Here is a 24,599-nt window from a genome sequence, read left to right as displayed (position 1 = left end):
CGCTCTGCCATGTTTGGAGCCGTAGCTCTAACCATCATTGTCAGTCTCAAATAATCAATAATCTTCAAATAAACTTCATGAATGTTTTGCCAACTTGCTGTGCTGAGGCTGGAGGCCTTGAAATTAGATGTTCGCTTACCTCCGTTTAACACACACACACACACCACCCTCCGCCCTCCTTTCCTCCCGCCTGTTAATTCTAGTCACCTGGAGGAAAATATACTGGGGGAAAAAAATGATAAACTGTTATTGTTTAAAATGTTTGTTTGCAAAGAACTTTCATCTTGTATGACAGCCCACCTTGCACAGGATTTGAAATCAGTGGGGCTTTGCTTTCATGTCCGTCCCCTGACAGTTGCATCCTTTTGTATATCAAGCGCCGATGAATATTCAGGGGTTTCACCTCGGGGTTTGCGTGCAATAAAATCATCGCCAAAGTTATCTTTGAGGGGGGTTCCCTTCTCCTCACTCTCCCACACACACACACACACATTTCCTCCCTTTTCCTGAGTGCTCTGTTTGAAATGTATATTGTCATTTGTGCAGTGACATTGCTGCTAATGAGTGAGAAATGTAGCTGGGATTTAGTTTGACTGTAACTCAATTTGACAGTTTGTAATTTCACCACCTTTTGATGCCGACGTGTTTTCTTCTCTATTTACATTGTAGGTCAACCAGATTCAGAAGACTGTTATCGACCCTCTGAAAAAGTAAGTCTTTATTTTTTTATTTTATTTTTTGTATTTTTTGCGGGGGGGTTAAGTTTGGCTTTAGAGGAACTAGACCCTTATTGTTTTGTATGTTGCCCTTTGTCTATTGAAAGATAACTACTCCGCTCAGCATGGCCATTTTAGCTGGGAGGGCTGGCAGTGCATGAGTTTTAAATGTAGCTTGGTAACACGACTTATTTCAGTTATGTGATAGCTGAACAATTGAGAGTTCTTTGTAAGCAAATGAATACATACAGTAAATAAGAGACAAAGAACAACGTACGGATACCATGTTACCTGTGCATGTTAACGCCGAAATAAAGTGAGGGGAAAAAATAAGACTGGCTCATGAATTTGAACTTGAATATTACAAGTTGTAAAATTAAACTGGCAGGTCGACCGGAGTGATTCAATTTTGGGGGTAAGTTTATCTTCAGCATGATTCACAAAACACAAGAAATAATTATAAATTATTATGACCAACACGACTTTGGATACAGCCAATAAAAAAAACAACTCTTTCCTGTTGGCTAGCAATAAATGTTATGATGAATTGATATGATTAACAAATCTTTATTTTACTATTAAATTATAAAAGCAAAAACCTTCCATCAAATTGGCTAATTGGTTTAACTTCATGCCTTGTAAATATGTAATACTTATACTTTACACCGATCTGATCGGCTTGATCAGTATTGGCCGCTAATTAGCATTTTATGCTGGTCGGCTTTGTCATAATTTGCCGATCCGATCAATGACGTCATTGATCGGCTGCGCAAAAGACATTTACTCTGCGTCGCCATCATATACAGTATATTTGAATCCAAAAGCTAGTTTATTTTTAACCTTGTCGGATGTCTCTTGGATACAGCCAATAAAAAAAACAACTCTTTCCTGTTGGCCAGCAATAAATGTAATGATGAATTGATATGATTAACAAATCTTTATTTTACTATTGAATTATAAAAGCAAAAACCTTCCATCAAATTGGCTAATTGGTTTAACTTCATGCCTTGTAAATATGTAATACTTAAACTTTACACCGATCTGATCGGCTTGATCAGTATTGGCCGCTAATTAGCATTTTATGCTGGTCGGCTTTGTCATAATTTGCCGATTGATCGGCTCCGCAAAAGACATTTACTCTGCGTCGCCATCATGGACAGTATATTTGAATCCAAAAGCTAGTTTATTTTTAACCTTGTCGGATGTCTCTTGACGTACTACTGTAAATATCTGACAACCAATAAAGTTATGTTAAAAAAACAAAACGTCGGCAGTGTGGGACAGACAACACGGCTGAGACAGACAACATGTAATGTGATCAGACTACAAGAAAAATTTGGTCTTTCACGATTGCAGACTACTTGTCAGACTACTGCAATAAAATGTTTTCGATGCCACCACATCCCGTCTTTTACCTTCACAGGGCTTTACCTTGTCAACTCAAACGCAACCGGATGGATGCACTTGTTACCATGGCGACGACATCGCGAGACGTTTATTATAAGAACAAAATGTGGGGAAAACGTGGTGGTGGTCACCAGTGCTCGGGAGATTACGTTCATTTAAGGATTGCTTGAGGAATGTTCACATACTTTTAATACAATACGGCACGTAAGCAGGCAACAAAACGTTTTGTAGCCTAACAAGCTAGTGCTAGCACTAACGGTTGGTTGTACGTAAACATGCCAGCATTATGCCGAATCATGCTCTAAAGTTTCGGTGTGTGTGGAGTAATTTAATTACAATAAAGTAATTCAATTACAGTAAGTTAGCACCCATTATTTCTGTCATGTTGTAATGTTGGTTTGACCTGACTGATTAGAATACATGACCTGACTAGATCAGTGATTTCCAACCTTTATGAAGCGAAGGCACATATTTTACAATTGGAAAATCTCACGGCACACCAACAAACAACAAAATGTCACAAAAAGTAGGAAACAGTAAAGTAGGAAACAGTAATTACTGTATGTACTTCCTGCCATCTAATAGAAGAGCATTTATTTGTGCGGTCTGTTACTATGCCTTACTGGCATAAATAGAAGACCAAAGATACATTATTTCTTATAAATGAATAATTTTTTGAGCAGTTAAGTAAAATTTGATAATTTCCCACAGCACCCCTGAAGATCGCTCATGCCACACTAATGTGCCACGGCACACTGGTTGGGAATCACTGGACTAGAGAATACTTTTGAAGATAATCAATATACAGTGCAGAAGTATATACAGTAAAGGAACAAGTAATTTAAATAGACATATTGCTTCATCTTGTGATAGGATGTGTGATTGGTTATCATTTTTTTAAACTCGGTGATCGGCCCCAAAAATCCTGATCATGTAAAGCCTAGTAATACTGTATAATGATGCTCTTGCCAGTAGGAGTTGCACTGCTGTCAGCAGACTATAGAGATGAAGATAAAACTTTTCATCACCGAGATGTGATTATGAAAGCGGTGCAATTGTAAACTAAATTAAATGTTGATTAATGTTCTTATTAATTGCAGTAAAGGTGTTGATGATTCACTTGTTATTTAATAATCCTCAAGGAGGCTCTTAAGGACTTTATGTATCTTGGGAATTAAGAGAATTTTCTCAAATTCAAACTTCTTAGTTAAAGATAGGAATATTAAAAGTCTTTGGTGGTAAATATTGGTAGGCTTAAACCTGCCAACTATTGTGAGAAACTTGTGGAAGGATATCCAAAACGTTTGAACCAAGTCATACCGTTTCAAGGCAATAGTACAAAATACTAATGAAATGTACAGTGGGGCAAAAAAGTATTTAGTCAGCCACCAATTGTGCAAGTTCCCCCACTTAAAACGATGAGAGAGGCCTGTACTTTTCATCATAGGTATACGTCAGAAACAAAATGTGGAAAGACAATCACATTGTCTGTTTTTTTTTAAAAGAATATATTAGCAAATTATGGTGGAAAATAAGTATTTGGTCACCTACAAACAAGCAAATCTTCGGGCTCTCACAGACCTGTAACTTCTTCTTTAAGAGGCTCCTCTATCCTCCACTCGTTACCTGTATTAATGGCACCTGTTTGAACTCGTTATCAGTATAAAAGATTCATACTCCAAACTCTACTATGGCCAAGACCGAAGAGCTGTCAAAGGACACCAGAAACAAAATTGTAGACCTGCACCAGGCGGGGAAGAATGAATTTGCAATAGGTAAGCAGCTCGGTGTGAAGAAATCAACTGTGGGAGCACTTATTAGAAAATGAAAGACATAAGACCATAATCTCCCTCGATCTGGGGCTCCACGTGGGATCTCACCCCGTGGGGTCAAAATGATCACAAGAACGGTGAGCAAAAATCCCAGAACCACCCAGGGGGACCTAGTGAATGACCTGCAGAGAGCTGAGACCAAAGTAACAAAGGCTACCATCAGTAACACTAAGCTGCCAGGGACTCAAATTCTGCAGTGCCAGACGTGTCCCCTTGCTGAAAGCCCGTACATGTCCAGGCCCGTCTGAAGTTTGCTAGAGAGCATTTAGATGACTCAGAAGAGGACTGGGAGAATCTCATATGGTCAGATGAAACAAAAATTTTACTTTTTGTTAAGAACTCAACTTGTCGTGTTTGGAGGAGAAAGAATGCTGAGTTGCATCCAAAGAACACCATACCTACTCTGAAGCATGGGGGTGGAAACATCATGCTTTGGGGCTGATTTTCTGCAAAGGGACCAGGACGACTGATCCGTGTCAAGTAAAGAATGTATCGTGAGATTTTGAGTGAAAACCTCCTTCCATCAGCAAGGGCATTGAAGATGAAATGTGGCTGGGTCTTTCAGCATGACACTGATCCCAAACACACCACTTGGGCAACGAAGGAGTGGCTTAGTAAGAAGCATTTCAAGGTCCTGGAGTGGCCTAGCCAGTCTCCAGATCTCAACCCCATAGAAAATTTTTAGAGGGAGTTGAAAGTTTGTGTCGGCCAGTGACAGCCCCAAAACATCACTGCTCTAAAGGAGATCTGCATGGAGGAATGGGCCAAAATACCAGCATCAGTGTGGGAAAACCTTGTGAAGACGTTTGACCTCTGTTACTGCCAACGAAGGGTATATAACGAAGTATTGAGATGAACTTGTTATTGACCAAATACTTAAACTTCCACCCTAATTTGATAGTAAATTCTTATAAAATATAAGACATTGATTTTCTGGATTTTTTTATTTTTATTTTATTAATTACTCCCCCCGCCCCCCTCATTTTGTCTCTCATAGGTGAGGTAGACCTATGATGAAAATTACAGGCCTCACCTTTTTAAGTCGAGTCATTGGTCGAGCAAATTTGTATTCGTCGTCACATTTGAGGATAAAATAGACACACAATCGAAGGTTAGCTTACTCTGTTTGCGCCTTCGCTCTGGATGCTGCCGTATTATACTCCACTGTCTCCACTTTGTTGCGGTCTTCCGACTTCTTACTGCACTCAGTCTCTCCTCAAATCAAGTGTATCCTTGCCAAGAAATAAATGCGGAAGACCCTGTTTCTCTCTTGCTGTTTGTTTGCATGTCTCATTGTGACTGATGCGTTTACAGTTTCCCTGGCAGCGAAGCAGATACACAACAAAACCCTTCTATGTTTTAGTATCTTAATAAGTACTTTCCAATGTGATAAGTGTAGTCAAGGACCGGAAAACCTTCAGTGGGCTATTGTAAAAGAGAACAAGGGTCGGAGCAGTGCTGCTGTTGTCGATGTGTGTCTGGAGCACAGTTTATACGGGTCTTATTCCTAATAGTCGCCCCCATCTGAGCAGGCAGCGAGTGCTATTCCATTCCTTAAGTTGTTTTCTTTTTTTCATGAACACACACGCACACACACACGCACAGGCATGCAAAGCAGAGGTACTTAAGGGAGTGGTTGGATGCTCCCACTCATCTTCCGGAGGGCTTGTTAAGGTTTTGCTTCCTCCCGTGACTCCTCCCAGGACTTTAAGCGTATGCTGCTGAAGAGACCCCCCCCGAACCACCGCCGCCGACACACACACACACACACACACACACACACACACACACAGAAGCAGTTGATGGAATTGAAACATTCACCAGCGCATTAAAAAATAAACCAAACAAAGTGCACAGATTCGTTTGAAGACACGTGGGTCAGCGTTAGTCCTTTCTTTTCTCCTTTGCTCCGGTGGTGGAGAAATGACAGGATGGAATGGTTCTAATTTCCTCTTCCTGGTGGGCGGCAGGCGGACGTGTGGGCCTGCTCAGAATATGGCAAAGGGCCCAGCTTCCTGGTCCCACAGCAGTGAATCGGTTGAGAAAAGAGAAGTGTCACAAGACGGTGCGCGCTCTCCAGCATACTTAAGCATCCAAAGCTGTGAAATTTGCCATTTACACGATCACAGGCCGAAACTTTTAATGTCCTCTCTTCATGAATTAACGTATTTTGAATACAGTGCTAGTTATTAGTTTATCCAACTGTCCATCGTGCCTAAAAGCTAATATATTTTTTAAGCTTCCATTAGGATTCCATTAGTCCCCTCACTAATGAATATTTCCCCATTGTTTACTTTGCATCTAAATACTATTAGTGATTTTGTGTTTGTGAGAAAAGTTAATATTAATGGAAAGACTTCAACAATATACGTGTGTGTGTGCGAGAGATTAGTCGTGTGCTACCTTCTTTATAATGTGTGTTACCTTTTTAATGTTAGTACTTATACTTAAAAATGTGCTGGAAACACACGCACACTCGCTTCTGTGGTCTCAGCCTCTGTCTTTTCTATCTTGTCGCCCAGATGTGCACTTAATCCACTCAGCAGGGTCCCTGAATGACATCACTGTGTTTATGTGAGGGGAGGGGGTGGGAGTGCGTGGGCATGGAGGCATTTGGTTTATCTGGGCCTCCTAACCTTACCCTTTGTACACTTTGTGGTAAGTCAAGTCTGTTTGGAGATCTGTGCCTCTGCTTGGGCTGGGACTACCCCTGGTTTAGGCCTAAAACCAATTGGACTTGTGTGCCTTTATTATGTCGTTAAGACAGTTTTTATGGATTTCCAGAACTTGGTTTCTGGTAATCCACTACCGTAGAGCCTTTTAAGGTCAGACACAATTCGATATACTGATTTGAAAGTTTTGAGTGACAAAGTGTAAAGAGAAGTTAGCTGCTGTGTTAAACAACAATGAAGCTACTCATGGTTTGATGACATGACTGAGACATAGCATTTAAGAAGATGCATTTGGAGGCTTGCTGAAAGCGAGCCAACGTTCTCATCACAGTTAGTAACGATCTTAACTGTTATTCAAGTGTTGAAAGGTGACTGCTGAACAGTAATTTCTGTGAAATGTTTATTAATTTTGATGACATAATGTGAGTCTGACTTTGCGTTGTCTTATTATTGAAGTTGACTCTATAGTCAAACTGTACTGGGTTGCCAGGCTGCACCACTTTCGTTACTACGCTACTGCTACCTCACAGAAAGTTCCATTTTGGTTTCTGTGGTCATCATCAGTCTTTTTTTTTTCTTCCCCCCTCACAACTCGCTCTATGTGGTGGTATCACATTAAAAAAAAATTGTTGCATCCTGCATTGTAGTTATGGTTTCACTCAGAGGGAATGATGACTGCATACAAATTATATAATTGTATTATCACCTCATCATATGTTTACTTAATTGATCCTACTTTTATTATTGTAAGTGAACTCCTTCATATTCACAATTTGGCTGTTGTAAATTCACGTATTTGCAAAATGTTTTTTTGGGGGGGGGGGCAGGGCAACCTCTCCCCCATTATTCTCACAAAAACTCTATACTCTCATTTTCCCCCAAAAAATTAAAAGAATGTTCATGGCAAAATAATGTCTACAGTATGTTTGTAATCATTTGACATGTTATCAGCCTCTTCCCAAGTGTTTTGGGATCACAGTTGGTGGACTATTCATGGTTTAAACTGTTAATATAGGCAGTTATAATCACTTTTGGGGGAGCAAAAATTATTCACAGATTTTAGCTACTCGCAGTCTGGTTTGGTCCCAATCTGCCTCTAATAACTATAAACTGTATGCTTGATAACAAATTCAATTTGGGAGGTCGGGGGGGGAACCCGGTTGTAATATTGAAAGTTTACAAATTTTCTGCCAAAATGAAAAGAACAAATCCATTTAACTAAAAACGTAGACACACCTTATGGATCTGGCCCCCATGTCTAGTGTTGGACACCTGTGCTTTAGATGCTCACTGAGCTGAAGTCTCACACATGATGACTAGTCAACAGCAGAGTTTTTCTTTAGAATTTAGAGGCGGTTTTTTAAGTTTGTTTCCAAATGGGCATTTAAATGTTGAGGTTGCTCTGCAACAGTGTTTATGGACCTAAGGGTGTTTGCTTGTGCTTTCTTTCCAAAGTAGCAGCATGTGTGAGTTTTGATCAACAAAGCATAAGGCAAGTTGCAGCAGATCAAACTCCCACTCACGTTCGTCACACAAACGCGCACGCACACACATACACACATACACACACACACACACACACACACATGCTCAGGAGGCCAACTGCTCCTAAAGCAGGTGGAAGCCGCTTTGCATGCACAACAGTATATTTAACTAAACTTCCCCCTCTCTAACCCTCTTCACTTTGGACGTTAGCGAATAAACAATTCCTCCTTCCGTCCTTCTTGTGGTCTGGTGTGTATTTTTTGCACTTGTGAGTTATGCGATGGCGCTGGCGACGAGGGACAGCCAGCTTCCTAGACCGAGGGTGTTTAGACCAGACTTTGGCTTGGCTCGCTGGTCCGACTGCCCCGTTTGTGGACTGGCAGTGCTTCATAAACACACGTTCTCAGCCAGATGCTATTTTCATCCTGTCTGTTCACCACACCCTGACCTGTCACATGGACAGCGGTGTGTGCGCTCCTGACCCCCGAGCCAACCACGTATTGAGGACCCAGCCTGCTGACAGATGATTGATCACCCATTCGCTTGGAAGTATTGCTGGTCCTCCACACGTTCAACACTAAGGCCATCCAAACTATGGCCCAGGGGTCATTTGTGGCGCATTATAAATTTTATTTTTTTTATTTTTTATTTTTTTTGGCAACGTGTAACATACTGTATACACTCATATCATCTTTCGTATGCCATCAAGTTAAAAGTGATGTTTACTGTTCAGTTATCCATGTTAAAGTATAGTTATTCTCTATAAAATGTAAAACTCTTTGAAATGGATAAATGACGAAAAATGAGGTTCCACTGTAAATTGGCTTTGGATAGTGCTGTTCTAGATATGCAAAGACACCAAGAAAGTATTTAAAGCTAAAATAGTGCAGCATTTTTCTGGACAATACCGGTAAATAAAAATAATTCAGTTTGAGAAGCAAAAAGGGTTTGTCAAGGTCTGATTTGTGAACATATCACATTACTGATCCTTAGGTAACTGCTTTGAAAATTGGCCGCTTAGTACAGATCACTCCTGCTTTGGTTCTGAATGCAGAAACCTGCTCAGTGCATGGGCGGATCTATTCTAGTAGGTTTTGTGGCAGCGGGCCACCCCAAAATCCTGAAAAAAATCTTCAATATTTGCCTTATAAACTTTAACAGATAGCTGTGTGATGTAGCAGGTTTTTTTATTAATTAATATATCAACAATATACAATTGCTTAGCATATCTTTACCTCCACTGATGGATCGCTTTTAGCGTGTTTAATACATTTAGGGTGAAGAATGTCAAAGTGGCCCTTGCATCATTAACTTTTACAATATGTGGCCTTTGGAGGAAAACGGTTGGACGCCCCCGTTCTACCCAGCTGAGTCACACAAAGAGCCCTGAATGTAGCAGTGAGACATCAGCATCCAAGGGAGAGAGCACTTGAAACTCTTTTTACATGCTGATGAATGAACACGAACAACAGGCAGCATGGTGTGTCATGCCAAAATTGCCCTTTGCTGAAAGGTGAATTGCGCACGTGAGAATACGCTGAGCCTTAGCGTGGTTTGAGATCCTTTTGCCTTGCTGTGTCATAAATCACCCATTTTAGGAGAGCCGTCATGCCTGGTGGGCAGTTACATAATCCCCTGGTGCTGCAAGCATCTGCACACTGGAACAGAGATAGTAGACTTGAGGATCAACATCCACCCCTGCCATGAACTGGGTCACAGTGGTTGTTTATAAATAGTGTCGGAGCGTGGGCTGCAGGGCTGGGCCGGGCCGAACTCCGTGATGTCACTCCAAAGGCCACTCCCTGCTCCACTTCCTGTCGGAAACAATCCTCGCTTGTCTGAAACCGAGAGCCGGCACACGTCACTTTTTACTGGCCTTCTCGTAAGATGCGTAAGGGAGATAGCCTTGCAATTTCGCAATCGCAGGTTCATAGTGGTTCCCCGCATCAGGGTTAAGGGTTGGCTCACAGAGAGGAATCGTCAATTAGGAAGCCCACACGTTGACCGGCTAATAGCACCACTGGCAGCATATTATGATCTCTTGTAGCAGAGTGAGAGCTCTGCTGCTAAAATACTTTAAATGAGTCATTCAAAAAAATAAATACAAAAAAAAAAAAACGTTTTGGTCAGTGACTCACCGATTGTAGACACCTCTGTGAATCATTTTTGTGGCTTTTTTTTTGTCACTGGTTCCTTTGCTGCATTTCCTGTCCCACACTAATATCTTGTTGATGTATTTTGTCATATGATTTAAAAATATATGTATTATTATTATTATTTGGGCAGCACGGTGGACGACTGGTTAGAGCGTCTGCCTCACAGTTCTGAGGACCGGGGTTCAATTCCCGGCCCCGTGTATGTGGAGTTTGCATGTTCTCTCCGTGCCTGCGTGGGTTTTCTCCGGGCACTCGGGTTTCCTCCCACATCCCAAAAACATGCATTAATTGGAGACTCTAAATTCCCCGTAGGTGTGAATGTGAGTGTGAATGGTTGTTTGTTTGTATGTGCCCTGCGATTGGCTGGCAACCAGTTCAGGTTGTACACCGCCTCCTGCCCGATGATCGCTGGGATATGCTCCAGCACGCCCGCGACCCTAGTGAGGAGAAGCGGCTCAGAAAATGGATGGATGGATGTATTATTATTATTATTTATTACTATAAATATTGTAATAAATAATAATAATATTTTTTTAATCATATGACAAAATACATCAAAACAAAACAAAGATATTAGTGTATATTTATTACTATAAATATTGTAATGCAGCCCTATGGGGGCACAAGCTAGTGCAAACTCTAGGCTGGTCCCAAGCACGGGTGAAATTCAGAGGGTTGCGTCAGGAAGGGCATCCGGCATAAAACTAAAACATCCAAAGAATTCCATACCGGATCGGTCGTGGCCCGGGTTAACAGCGTCCGAAAGAAATTCAGCAACTGTGGGTCGAAGAAGAAGAGGTGGAAAGCGGGTTCTTCAGCAGAAAGAGAAGAGGAAAGCACAGAGCCTAGAATTGAATGTGGGCACTTTGAATATTGGGACTATGACAGGAAAATCTTGGGAGTTGGTTGACATGATGATTAGGACAAAGGTTGATATATTGTGTGTCCAGGATACCAGGTGGGAATTATTTAAATTATTTTACCATGGTGTAGATGGGAAGAGAAATGGAGTCGGGATTATTTTAAAAGAAGAGTTGGCTAAGAATGTCTTGGAGGTGAAAAGAGTATCAGATTGAGTGATGAGGCTGAAACTTGAAATTGATATAATGTGAGTAGTGGCTATGCCCCACAGGTAGGATGTGACCTAGAAGAGGTGAAAGAGAAATTCTGGAAGGAGCTAGACGAAGTAGTTCTGAGCATCCCAGACAGAGAGAGTCGTGATCGGTGCAGATTGTAATAGACATGTTGGTGAAGGCAGAGGTACACCTACAAGAGCAGAGGTAGAAGCACACAGGTGGATTACATCTTGTGCAGACGATGTAATCTGAAGGAGGTTACCGACTGTAAGGTAGTGGTAGGGGAGAGTGTGGCTAGACAGCATAGGATGATGGTGTGTAAAATGACTCTGGTGGTGGGGAGGAAGATTAGGAAGACAAAGGTAGAGCAGAGAACCATGTGGTGGAAGATGAGATAGGACGAGTGCGGCTTTTCGGGAAGAGGTGAGGCAGGCTCTCGGTGGACAGGAGGAGCTTCCAGAAGACTGGACCACTACAGCCAAGTTGATTAGAGAGACAGGCAGGAAAGTACTTGGTGTATCTTCTGGCAGGAAAGGTGAGAAGGAGACTTGGTGGTGGAACCTCACAGTAAAAGAAATCATACAAGGAAAAAGGTTAGCTAAGAAGAAGTGGGACATTGAGAGGACCGAGGAGAGGCAAAAGGAATACATAGAGATGTGACATAGGGCAAAGGTAGAGGTGGCAAAGGCCAAACAAGAGGCATATGATGACACAGATGCCAGGTTGGACACTAAAGAAGGAGAAAAAGATCTATACAGGTTGGCCAGACAGAGGGATAGAGATGGGAAGGATGTGCCGCAGGTTTGGGTGATTAAGGATAGAGATGGAAATATGTTGACTGGTGCCAGTAGTGTGCTAGATAGATGGAAAGAATACTTTGAGGAGTTCATGGATGAGGAAAACGAGAGAGAAGGGAGAGTAGAAGAGGCAAGTGTGGTGGACCAGGAAGTGGCAATGATTAGTTACGGGGAAGTTAGAAAGGCATTAAAGAGGGTGAAAAATGGAAAGGCAGTTTGTCCTGATGACATTCCTGTGGAGGTATGGAAGCATCTAGCAGAGGTGGCTGTGGAGTTTTTGACCAGCTTGTTCAATAGAATTCTAGCGCATGAGAAGATGCCTGAGGAATGGAGGAAAAGTGCGCTGGTGCCCATTTTTAAGAACAAGGGTGCTGTGCAGAGCTGTGGGAACTATAGAGGAATAAAGTTGATGAGCCACACAATGGGAAATATCTGTTGTTGACCAATACTGGCCACTCATGCCAGAGTAGCATCTGCTCTATTTTCACACTGACAGAGGATGTTGATGGAAAAGTGCAGAGAAGGTCAGACGGGAGCTGCATTGTGTCTTTGTAGATCTCGAGAAAGCCTATGAAAGAGTACCCAGGGGAACTGTGGTACTGCATGTGGAAGTCTGAAGTGCCAGAGAAGTATGTTAGAATAATACAGGACATGTACAAGGGCAGCAGAACAGAGGTGAGGTGTGCTGTAGGCGTGGCAGACGAATTTGGAGGTGGGACTGCATCAGGGATCAGCCCTAAGCCCCTTCCTCTTTGCAGTGGTGATGGATAGGCTGACAGATGAGGTTAGACTGGAATCCCCGGGGACCATGATGTTTGCAGATGACATTGTGATCCGCAGTGAAAGCAGGGAGAAGATGGGGGAACAGTTAGAAAGGTGGAGGCATGCACTGGAAAGCAGAGGAATGAAGATTAGCCAAAGTAAAACAGAATATATGTGCATGAATGAGAGGGATGGTGGGGGAAGAGTGAGGCTACACGGAGAAGAGATAGCAAGGGTGGAGGACTTTAAATACTTGGGGTCAACCGTCCAGAGCAATGGTGAGTGTGGTCAGGAAGTGAAGAAACTGGTCCAAGCAGGTTGGAACGGGTGGAGGAAGGTGTCAGGTGTGTTATGTGACAGAAGAGTCTCTGCTAGGATGAAGGGCAAAGTTTATAAAACAGTGGTGAGGCCAGCCATGATGTATGGGTTAGAGACAGTGGAACTGAAGAGACAACATGAAGCAGAGCTGGAGGTGGCGCAAATTAAGATGTTGAGGTTTGCTCTCGGAGCGACCAGGTTGGATAAAATTATAAATGAGCTCATCAGAGGGACAGCCAAGGTTCGATGTTTTGGAGGCAAAGTTAGAGAGAGCAGACTTGGATGGTTTGGACACATCCAGAGGAGAAATGGTGAGTATATTGGTTGAAGGATGATGAGGATGGAGCTGCCAGGCAAGAGAGCTAGAGGAAGACCAAAGAGAAGGTGGATGGATGTCGTGAGGGAAGACATGAGGGCAGTTGGTGTTCGAGAGGAGGATGCAGGAGATAGGCTTACATGGAAAATGATGACGCGCTCTGGCGAGCCCTAACGGGACATGCCGAAAGGAAAAGAAGATTAATATAAATATTGTATTTTTGGTCTTTTATTGTTCTTATATATTATTATTATTATTATGGTGTTGTGGTTCAATCACCTGACTTCTGCATACAGCATGGGTTCAGCTTCCACTCAGTAGTCTGTTCCCTGGCACCCTGGACGGGATAAGATATGGAGAGAATGGATGGTTCGATGGAATATTATATTTCAATATGTATTCATTTTGAATATTTAATGTGCAATATTTTTTTATATGATTGAACATTATTATATTTATAATAACATCGCGTGATTACATATATACAGTGAACTCCCGCATATTTGCAGATCAGCATTCACTTGTTCACAGAATTTTTCTTTTGGAACCTATCCCCCGTTATTCATAGAAACCCCCGTTTATTCGTGGAGTTTTTTTTTTTCCAGATCCCCCACTTATTCGCAACATTTTAACCCAATCCCCTGCTTATTCGCGATTTTTCACTGAACATTTTATTTTTCATGCCACTTAAAACGAGTGTTAATTATTCACGGATTTTCGCTCTTTGTGGTCAGCCTGGTCAATATCCTGTGTGTGTGTGTGTGTGTGTGTGTGTGTGTGTAATCGATATAATCAATTATTGTTTTTTTGGGGGGGAACATCGATTATTTTTCAAAAAAATAAAAAAGATTGCCCTGCGATTGGCTGGCAACCAGTTCAGGGTGTACCCCGCCTCCTGCCCGATGACAGCTGGGATAGGCTCCAGCACGCCCGCGACCCTACTGAGGATAAGCGGCTCAGAAAATGGATGGATGGATGGATGGATGGATAAAAAAAGATTGATTTTTTTTTTTTTTCATTATAATTTTTTTTCCCCCTCCATAGCAGCCTCTTGCCAAAATTTTTTTTATCAAAATCAAGCAACTTGCCTGGCATCTACTTGTATCTACTATACTCTATTTACTGTTTTCGGATTTTGTTTACATTTTCAGGGGCAAAATTGAATTTTTCTTGGAAGCAGCACCTTTTATTGATGTTATGTTCAATGAAAATTTTATTGTTACTTATTAATCCCAAAGAGAATAGATTTATTAATTTATTGATGTTAAACTGTCAAACATATAAAATGTTTTATCAAAATGTATTAAGGGTTATGTTTAAAGGGCCGAAGTCTAGAAACAAAATATTTTCACTTGCCGTTTCTTTTCATTAAGGAGTGGAAAAAGTCCCGCGCTGAAGCACCCGACTCTGTTGCTAAGTTACAGATGAGTGTTCTCCTATTTTTAGTGCACAAGACTAAGATACACGTCGTAAGAATATACTTTCATTAGAAAGTATGATAATTGTCTCAAAATGAAGAGTGTCATGCCTTTTTGAACTACAATAATGAGATAATACTAATGCAGAGCTTTCCTCCGTGGTTTGAGGAGTACCTCGACAAGGAATGTTAGTTATTCATAATGACTTTTATTAACATTGTATGCAATATGAAATGCTTGTCTGCACATTTAATGATGCAATAATAATTTTTGTGATTTGCTGCAAGTCTACCTCTCGTCATTGTGTCTTGTGCTGATGTTCTCCCAGGTACAGCGGCGTCTTCCCCAGCCTCAACATGGCCGTGAAACGCCGCGAGCAGACCCTGCAGGACTACAAGCGCTTGCAGTCCAAAGTGGAGAAGTATGAGGAGAAAGAGAAAACCGGGCCCGTAATGGTGAAGCTGCACCAGGTACGGTGAGATAGCGGTCCACTCGATGGCACCCCCTGCCTGCAGCGGAGCAGAATTCAGCTGCTCTTTCGCGATCCGCGTGTCAAGTGGCGAAAAGACACAAACGCTGACTGGATATGAACAAAAATAGTCGAGCACATGCACGTACAGTACATGTGCGCTCCTTCACCCACGCGAGCTAGCGGGCTCTCAAGTTTTCAAAAAGCCATTGCTGCACATCTACAGGCACGTAATTGAGAACTGGAGACACACACACACACACATGCGTACACACGCGCAAGGCCATTACCGAAGCACACACATTCACAGATAGCGTTGCCGAAGCCATTGCCGCTAACACATCCTCACATGGAGATCCACCCACACACATTGAGAAAAGCACCGTCAGGGGAACAAAGACATGAAGAGGCCCTGCACGCCTGCCCTTTCAATCCCCAGAGACTTAAAGAAATGATCCGAACAAAAACACACAATGTATGCCATTTCATTTTCAAATCAACTCGTTGAGGTGAAGAAACCATACCATCATAACGCAGTGCAAAGAAACCAACAATATGCTTCATTTTAAATATAAAGTCTCTCTCCCCTTAATAACAAGTCTCACCCTCTCGCATATTCATCGTGCGTTGGGTGCCTACAGTAGACTGACTCCCCACTAATACATTCACACACACAGATCTGTGGTGCTGGAGTCCACTCAGAGCCAAGTCTGCCCACATTACCCACTCCTCCTCACTGTGCTCGTGATTACAGCCTTTTTTGCAGCTCTTCTCCGTGGGAATTAGGCAAATATCTTCCTCGACAAAAAAAGCGGACACCAGTGACGCCTCGCGTGTGGTGACTTTGGTGAAAATGAACTATATTTTCCATAACGTCACCTTCCAGTATCAACTGTTAATGTCACATTTTGGGGGGGGGGGGGGGGTTCGCATTAGCAATACAAAAAACCTTGGTAATGTGTTTTTTTTAAGAAACACACACCACAAACTACTTTTATTGTATAACACAAATAACATAAATACAGTGGTGCCTTGATTTACTGTTAAATTAATTCCATGATCACGCTCGTAACGCAAAATTATTGTTTCTCAAATCATTGAATGAAAAAAACAGACATTTTTGTAATGTTTTTAAAAAAAACTACAGTAATACACCTTATAAAAACATACGGTAATGGCATAATTAAATAGAATGTAAAGAAATAAACCGTTGTGAATCATGATTTCATGCATTACTTTAATGGGCTCGTATGTCTTGTGTGCATGCATTATCAATCAGGATTTAGTATAATATATGCAAACACTACGCATAGATTTGATGATGAAACACAGACGAAGGCCGTTGCAACTTAACTGCAATATAGTAATATTAGTCATTTGAGCATTGTTGTGTGTTCTGTCTGAATGTGTTCATGTAAGTAAGCTACTATAAGTACTGCTCCATCGATGCTAGTTACGTTGGCCTCCCTATGGTGTTTCCCATTGCGTGTTAGCATTAAGCTATCAGATTTTGTAACGCAACGTCATGTGGTTTCATTGAATACATGACGTGTAATTCTTCTTGGTTTTTTTAGTTTGACAGTAAAATACATACTTGTAGAGAGGTTTGCCGCCACCTTCTAGCAGTAACTCAAATTATTGCGTGCAACTAAAGATATAAACCAAGAATCAGCCGAGCGAAGGCTCGTATCTTGAAAAACTTGGGTCTTGTCACTCGTAAGTCAAGGTACGACTGTATATCTTTTTACAGCATCACTATATATTTTACAGGAACATCGTTTAGGCCAAACGTATTCATACTAAGCCACATCTTGTTAAAACTTTTTGTTTTTCTAAATGATTCCCAACCAGGGTGCCTCGGCACACAAGTGTGCTGTGAACGATCATCAGGGGTGCAGGAAATTATTCAATTACACTTAATTAAATACTAATTACAAATATATCTTTGAAATGAAATGCTCTCTCATTAGATGGCAGAATGTATAATAAACCTGTGTATCCACCTGTTGCCCTTCATACAACACAATGAGTTATGGTTTCCTGCGAATATATCAGCTTTGTGTTCAATTCAACAACGGCGGCCGCATGTTGTACTGTGAATGACATCATCTTCCGCCTCCTCTCACCCCGCAGGCCAGAGAGGAGCTGCGACCAGTCAGGGAAGACTTTGAGGCCAAGAACAAGCAGCTGCTGGACGAGATGCCCAAGTTCTACCACAGCCGCATCGACTACTTCCAGCCCAGCTTCGAGGCTCTCATTCGGGCGCAGGTTAGTTACTCCACCGTGTCGTCACGCCCTCTGACCAGCGGTTAAGTAAGTGAGCGTGTAAGCCTGGTGGCGCGTCTCCCTCGTAATGCGATTAACCCCCCAGTGGCGGCCCACGCTGCGCCGTTCGACTCGGCTAGGCCTCATCTGTCTGGCTCCGGCGCGGCCCCAATCCTGAGGCTTCTCTTTAGGCAGCTGGGCCCCACAGCACCCCCCACTCCGGAGCCACCCTGGCCGTGTCATTTCCACCGTGGCACGCTCCTGATTAGCAAATGAGATTATCTCAAGTCTGCGCTTTGAACTTTCAGGACAAGGACAATCGAATCTTTCAATCAGCTCAATCCCAAAAAAAGGTCGGAAATGAAAGGGTGGAAGACGTGCGTCGGACGACTGACGCGGTCACTCTGGAGGAAATGTAATTGACCATTCGAGTCCCACGAACGAGCAGTTACACATACACAGGCAGGCGCACGTGGGTGGCCGCGAGACCTCCCTCGGTTTCATCCTCCACTCCCTTCTCCTACACCGCACTGCACACTGCTGCTCCCAGCAGCCGCAGCGCACGCACAAAGGCGTCCTTTGTTCGCAGCCGTCCGCTTCGCTGCCACGAGTCCCGTCCAGCGACGCTTTTCTAGACGTGCGGTCCGACCCGTCCACCTGTGCGCATGCGGCTCAATTGACACGTTTTGGCTTTCTCCTGCCGCATGTGTGTTCATTTAAAAACAATAAAGAAGAAGATTCTTTGTCCTTTTCACTCGCGATTCTCTTTTTTTCCTGAAGCGTGGAGTATGAGCACATGCTGGGAAGTTACGGTATTGCTCTACAATGTGAGGCCCGGTTAAATTTGTTGTTTTAACAACACTACCATGACCATGTTTCACTATTTCTTAGTCTCTTTCTTTAGAATGGAATTGATCCCATAGGTTAAACTGGCGAGTATTTAATTCCTGATACTTACAATAAATAATAGTGGCATTCTGTTCTGCAGTATTTGGTACTCTATTGTATAGTCTGATTTCTTTTTGGACAGTGAGGAAAAAAAGTGTATCTGCTTTTTATATAGTGTATGTAAACTGTATCTGATGTCAAGTGGAAACGCACGCACAGTTGCGGCACTATACCGCCTTCTCTGGGTTCTGTGTAAAAGACCAAAGGTGGCTCAATGGTAGATCTTCTGTTACAGGCAAATTGAAAAATACTCCTAACCTTTTAGAGATTATCTGGCCGTGCCACCCCAAATACAAGTTTTTGTCATCGTTTTCAGCAGTCGTCACTCACGTTCTGCCCTGTGGTGGTTCTGGCGGGGGGCAGCCAGTGCCCCCTTAACACTTTGACGCTTTGAACCCCCTGTGCCCCCCCCCCCCCCCTTGGGTGCAGTGGCGGCAATTGCAGAAGGGCGTTGTCAGGTGGATTTAGTGTTGAAATGTTCCACCCATGTTGTTTTGGGACTGGTCTTGTTCGGCAAAATGCTACGTCATTAGTCCCTCTTCCCCTCTCGACGATGATAGTCCTAGGGGAGCGCTAACTATGCAAATCCATGGCCCCAGCCAATCCGCTCCCACAGTCCAATCGGTCTAGAAGCGCCACTGGCTCGGCCACTCGGAAGTACTATTGGTTACAAACTTTATGAAAAGGTCTATAGGACAAGCAATAGCATCAGCGTACTGTATAAACAAATATTATGGTGCATGTAGGGTTTCAAGGGGGTTGGATTTCCCAGTACTTTCCTCTTGTGTTGCTCTTGTAGTGTGCTTAAATTCTATTAATCATCAAAGCCGCTCTCGAGGGAGCTCACCTCACTCATGAACACCCGGCAAAGAAGCCGGAGGTGGGAGTATCAGGAAGGCTTTGGGCGATCGCTCAACCACCTAAGCCGTGTTCCGATGGGTAAGAGAAAAAAGCCCGGGTCACTTGTCACTTGGAGTCATTTTACTTCGCTGTGCTGCGTCGTCTAATCGCTTCTCATTAGCGAGGTGTGAGGTCATCCGAGCCAAGTTGGATGGAGGCCCTTGTTTTTATGTGGAAATTCACATATGAAGAGCTACTTGACTCTATTTTCCCCCCTCTTTCCACATTTGACCGATTTGAAATCTTTCCAGCTTCAAAATCTTCAGCTCACTTAAGACATCTTGGGGAGCTTTGGAAAATTCAAATTCCCCAAATTTTTTCCCAGTGAAATTCTCACCTTTTCACAATAATATTCCCTAATTAAACGTCTATACATACCTCCTCCTTCTTCCTAATTTCTTGATCGTTTCAAACCTTTCCAATTTCAAAACGTTCCTTTGGGTCATCTTGGGAACTATTTCCATTCACCAAATTTTCCCAGTAAAATTCTCTTAAGATATTTTTACATACATTATATATCTCCTCCTTCCACACTTCTTGTCTGATTCAAACCATTCAAATTTCAGAATGGCCAGCTCTTTCAGAACATCTTGGGAACTATTTTCCACATTCCAAGATTTCCCACATTTCCCAAATTCCACCATTTCACAATCCCCAAATTTAAAGTTGCTTTCATATTTACCTCCTCTTTCCACACTTATCAACAGATTCAAACATTTACAAATTCACAATGTTCAGCTCATTCAGGACATTTTGGGAACTAATCCCATTCCCCAAATTTTCACCGTGAAAATTTTTCAAATTAAGAGATTTTTAATTTACCTACTTCCACATTCCTCGCCCGATTCAACCCATTCCACGCCGCACTTTGTCCACTTCAACTTCAATTAATTCCGCATCATTTCAGTTCAGCCTCAGCTTTTCAGCATTCTCACACATTTTCTACAGAAATGGCATTCCCTAGTTTAGTGGTTCTCAAACAGTAAGTACCACCAAAAAAAAACAACTTACACAAGTACCACCGTTATGACCAACTTTAAAATACAGTAGCGTAGTAGGCCTCGGTATTCATCAAAAACAAGAGAGGTTTTATTCCTAAAATTGTCTTGACATTAACATTGTATTGTAAGCCACTGTAACATGATGCACAGTTTGAACATGTATAGGTAAAAAATATTTAAATGGTTCAAAATAAAATCTATTGCACATAAATGTTAAATACAAATGTACCTAAATATATATATATATATATATATATTTTAAAACAAACAATTTTATAAAGATTAAATGTATTAAAGTTAAATACAACTGAACTTAGACAGTGATCCTTTCCTTCTTGGCAGGTGGTGTATTTCACAGAAATGTACAAGGTCTTCAGCGAACTGACGGATCAGATCGACCAGGCGGGCCTGACTGACGAGCAGAGGCAGAGGGAGAACGAGGCCAAGCTCAATGAGCTGCGCGCCCTCTCCATCGTGGCCGACGACTGAGATGTTGGATGGCGTCCGTTTCGAACACACCTGTAACGCACCGCTGTGGCTTTAACTTGAGTCCTTTACACTACTTGTTTTGTCGGATGACACATTAACAAAGCCATCAGCCAAGACCAGCATACACTTCTTCCGCTTTCAAATAGTGGCCGTCCTTCTAATAGATGCCGTGCTCAAATTAGTCACCAGGTGCATCATTCTGTAAACCCCTTCCTTCAAGTCTTCAGCTCCCTTTTTCCCAACAGAAAAAAAAGGAGGGAGTGTCATTCGAGACAATGGCTGGTTTTCCCATTGAACTCTGTTGCTAACCTAAACAGCAGCACCTAATGAGAGTCATTCAGATAAATATGTGTTTGTAGTAAGTAGGGTTCCAAAGGGGTGGAAAAGTTATTGGCAAATATTCCGAAATTTTGGAGTAAAATTTCATGAGAAATTAGGCTGGGGAATTTTACAAAAGGTTTCATATTCAAGCATAAATATAAAGATTTTGTTTTGACATACGTGCAAAGCGATACCATTAAGTGTTTGTTTCAACAGATGTATTTGGAAATTGAATTTGATCAAGTTCGAAATATTTTATTGAATGATCAATTCTTTCATTTAAGAGCAAATGCAAATATTACTCCTACTGAAAATCTGTCGTTATGATGCTAAAACATATTTTCCCCAGCTATATTTATATTTCGTATGACGAGCCAACCATCAATTTTGTGAATTCCAGGTGTATAACAGTCTTACAACTTCCTGTTAATTTCCGTGGAAATTTTCCAACTTTGAAAATTCCACAAATTTTGGAACCTTATTCGTAAGTATAATGACCTCAGTTCATCGTCGTCATCGTGTGCCCATTTGAACTCTGCTTTAGGTACTGCTGTTTTGGTTAGCAACAGTGTAAATAAACAACGTGTATTTGAGATAAATACACGCTTGTATATTAAATATAATTAGTCCAATTCATAGATGCTATTGTTCTCACACAGACTGTGGTGTGCCCATTTACACTCTCTTGCTACCCAAAACAGCAGCACCCCACGCACGTTCGTATGTTATCGTGAACATTAAGCATTCCGGTGATCGTTTCACAATGTTTTGTTCTGCTGCGTTTCCTGCCTTTCTCCCTAATTAGGCGTTTTACTTTGTTTTAAACTCCAGTTCACTTGACGTCAGTTGTAATATAGTGGTAATTTGGTTGAATGTTTTTCCCAAAAATGTGTTTTTACTTGAAGGGTATCTGTAGTATGTCCCTATTTGATATTAGTTTTTGTCAAGGTAAGCAGACACAATCACTCTTCTGTAGATGCTTCTATCTTTTAGCTTTTTTCTTCTTCCTGTAAACATCTGACATGTTTTTAATCGGGTTTTTGTTCCCCACGCACGTTTACGTTATCTTTGATGAGGAATGAGGACATGAGGAAGTCTGGTGCTTAGCCTCACTGCAAAAATCAAGCCTCGTGCTCCCTCTAGTGGGAAGAAAAGACTTGTTTCAAAAGCGTCCAAACTGTCTGCCATTATGGCAAGACGTAAAAGGTCACAGATGCACACTGGGTGCTCCTACTTTGTTCTTTACAGCGTCATATAATTGCCTTGTTTTTGACTTAATGTATTGTAGATTTTACCTGAAGATAAATATTGATTAAGGAAGGTCCCATTGTAACTAATGAAGTTTTTTGTTGTTGTTGTTTCTGTATTTTTAAAGAGTATTAGGGACACACTGAAAAGAAAAAATACTAAGAATAAGAAATCAGAATTACAAGGGAAGACGGGAAATGTATATAGTCGAAATATTACACATTATACAACTTTATTCTCCTGACTTGTATTTTTTTTAACTTTATTCTTTTAATGCAATTTTTTGCACTGTATTCTTGTAATGTTACTTTTTCTTTTGTAAAATTGACTTCATGTAACAAGGACTTTTTACTCATAACTTTCATTCTCCTACCCCAACTGTGGTAATTTTACCACTTCATTGTAACTTTTTCGTTACAATTCTTGTAATTTTGCAGCTTTTCCCACTAAACCAACTGTTCTCTTAAATTAGGACATTTTCCCTGACTATTTAGTTTTATCAACATAACTGAAAAAAAAAAAATATTTTTTTAACCATCTTACAGATTACATTTTTATTTTTTTTAGACAACTTTATTCGAGTAACATAACCACTTCTTTCTTGTAATAGGACTTGTTCTCGTATTTTTTCTTTTTGTATTCAGTGTGACCGTAATACTCCTTTTAAACAATATAGTTAATTTATTTTTTCCACCAGTAAGTACCGGTACTTTTCACAGAAGGTTTTATTCCAGTTTGTAAACTTCATTTTGGTGACAATGTTTAGCTGTTTTAACGTACAATCAGAAAATAAATGATCTATGAGAACTGACTTTGCTCTCATAAATGACTGGTTCTGGTTGTCTTTTTACTAAGTTACCACTTCATGAGTGTCCTTTCAAAAGTGGAACTAAAACAGGTAAGAAATAATTATTTATTTTCTGTTTAGTGAACTACACAATTCGGTAGTGCCCACTCTGAAGCAAAGCCATATTTACAAGACATCGCTGCCGAGTCATTCAACGGATCACGTTAGGTTTATAAAACCAAATAGGGGGAAATGAACGACAAAAGAGGGAAGGCATGTTACAAGTGAGGCTAAAAAACATACACATTTTCAAGTAATGCAACGTGTCGCTAAAAGTTAAGAAACAAATATTTGTTCCACTCGAAGTAAAACAATGCTTTTGGTCCCATTAGATCACAATGTACATGTTAAGAGTGAATATCTAAGAGATTTGTGTAAATTAGTGAAGTAAAACACGTATCTTTAGGCACTTGGTAGATGTTTCCAATGTGTCGTCGATGCTTTAGCAGGTGCTGCCGTTTGATTTTTTTTTTTCCCCTCACAAGGCTGTCTTGCCGTAAATGCTGGCTATCTGCTCCTGGAACAGTCTGCGGATGTCGGCACGTCGACTCTTCAGCGTGGGCGTGAGAAGGCCGTTGGCCACGCTGAACGTTTCCGGGTGCAAGTGGAGGTCCCTCACCTGGAAAGCGACGTAAGGTAAAGTCAGTACACTGTTACTATGACTAACGAGTGACCTTGTGCGTTATTTGAGATACAAGCCGTTGCCCTGTCGATTGTTTTTTTGTTTGTTTGGTTTTTTTGTCTTACATGTGAGCAATGATTCTAATTAAACGCTAGATGGCAGCGGTGAACTTGACAACAAGCAGCAGTTTGGCAGATAGTGAACAAGTCTTCAAAAAAACAGACTAAGTGTGATTTTTGTTTTTGTTTTGTTTATTGCCACTCCCAGTTTACTATCTAAATAAACATAAAACGAAGCGGTCTAAAACATTCATCTTGTCTTCTTCTTTCAATATATATTTTTTTCCTTTTGTTCAGGCAAACAATTTTCTGATGAAGGCTGGAGCGACAGCCGAAACTGTCCGCAAGTTCAGAAATTTCCTCTTAACCGGAAATGTTGTTTTGCCTGAACAAAAGAAATCTTTAAAAAAAAAAAAAAACATCCATCCATTTTCTGTACTGCTTCCTCAATAGAATAAAACAAAAAGAATTACAT

At 41.4% G+C, this 24,599-nt stretch overlaps 2 protein-coding genes across 2 annotated transcripts in view; one reads left to right on the top strand and one right to left on the bottom strand.

The window, feature by feature from the left end:
* The window catches only part of bin3 (bridging integrator 3), a 52,032-nt gene extending 28,607 nt beyond the window's left edge, over positions 1-23,425 (top strand). The window contains exons 6-9 of the mRNA XM_061672181.1: positions 670-710; positions 15,284-15,425; positions 17,558-17,692; positions 20,881-23,425. Coding sequence (XP_061528165.1) covers positions 670-710; positions 15,284-15,425; positions 17,558-17,692; positions 20,881-21,027 — 465 coding nt within the window. The 3' untranslated portion in view covers positions 21,028-23,425. The remainder of the gene's footprint in view (positions 1-669; positions 711-15,283; positions 15,426-17,557; positions 17,693-20,880) is intronic.
* acsl2 (acyl-CoA synthetase long chain family member 2) overlaps positions 21,119-24,599 on the bottom strand; it is a 29,869-nt gene continuing 26,388 nt past the window's right edge. Inside the window, exon 20 of the mRNA XM_061672180.1 lies at positions 21,119-24,062. Within this exon, the coding sequence (XP_061528164.1) occupies positions 23,922-24,062 (141 nt within the window). The 3' untranslated portion in view covers positions 21,119-23,921. The remainder of the gene's footprint in view (positions 24,063-24,599) is intronic.

This window comes from Phycodurus eques, chromosome 3 (assembly GCF_024500275.1).
Source record: "Phycodurus eques isolate BA_2022a chromosome 3, UOR_Pequ_1.1, whole genome shotgun sequence".
Classification (NCBI taxonomy): domain Eukaryota; kingdom Metazoa; phylum Chordata; class Actinopteri; order Syngnathiformes; family Syngnathidae; genus Phycodurus; species Phycodurus eques.
The sequence above is the reverse complement of the archived record's forward strand: the minus strand, read 5'-3'. Positions and strand labels throughout refer to the sequence as shown.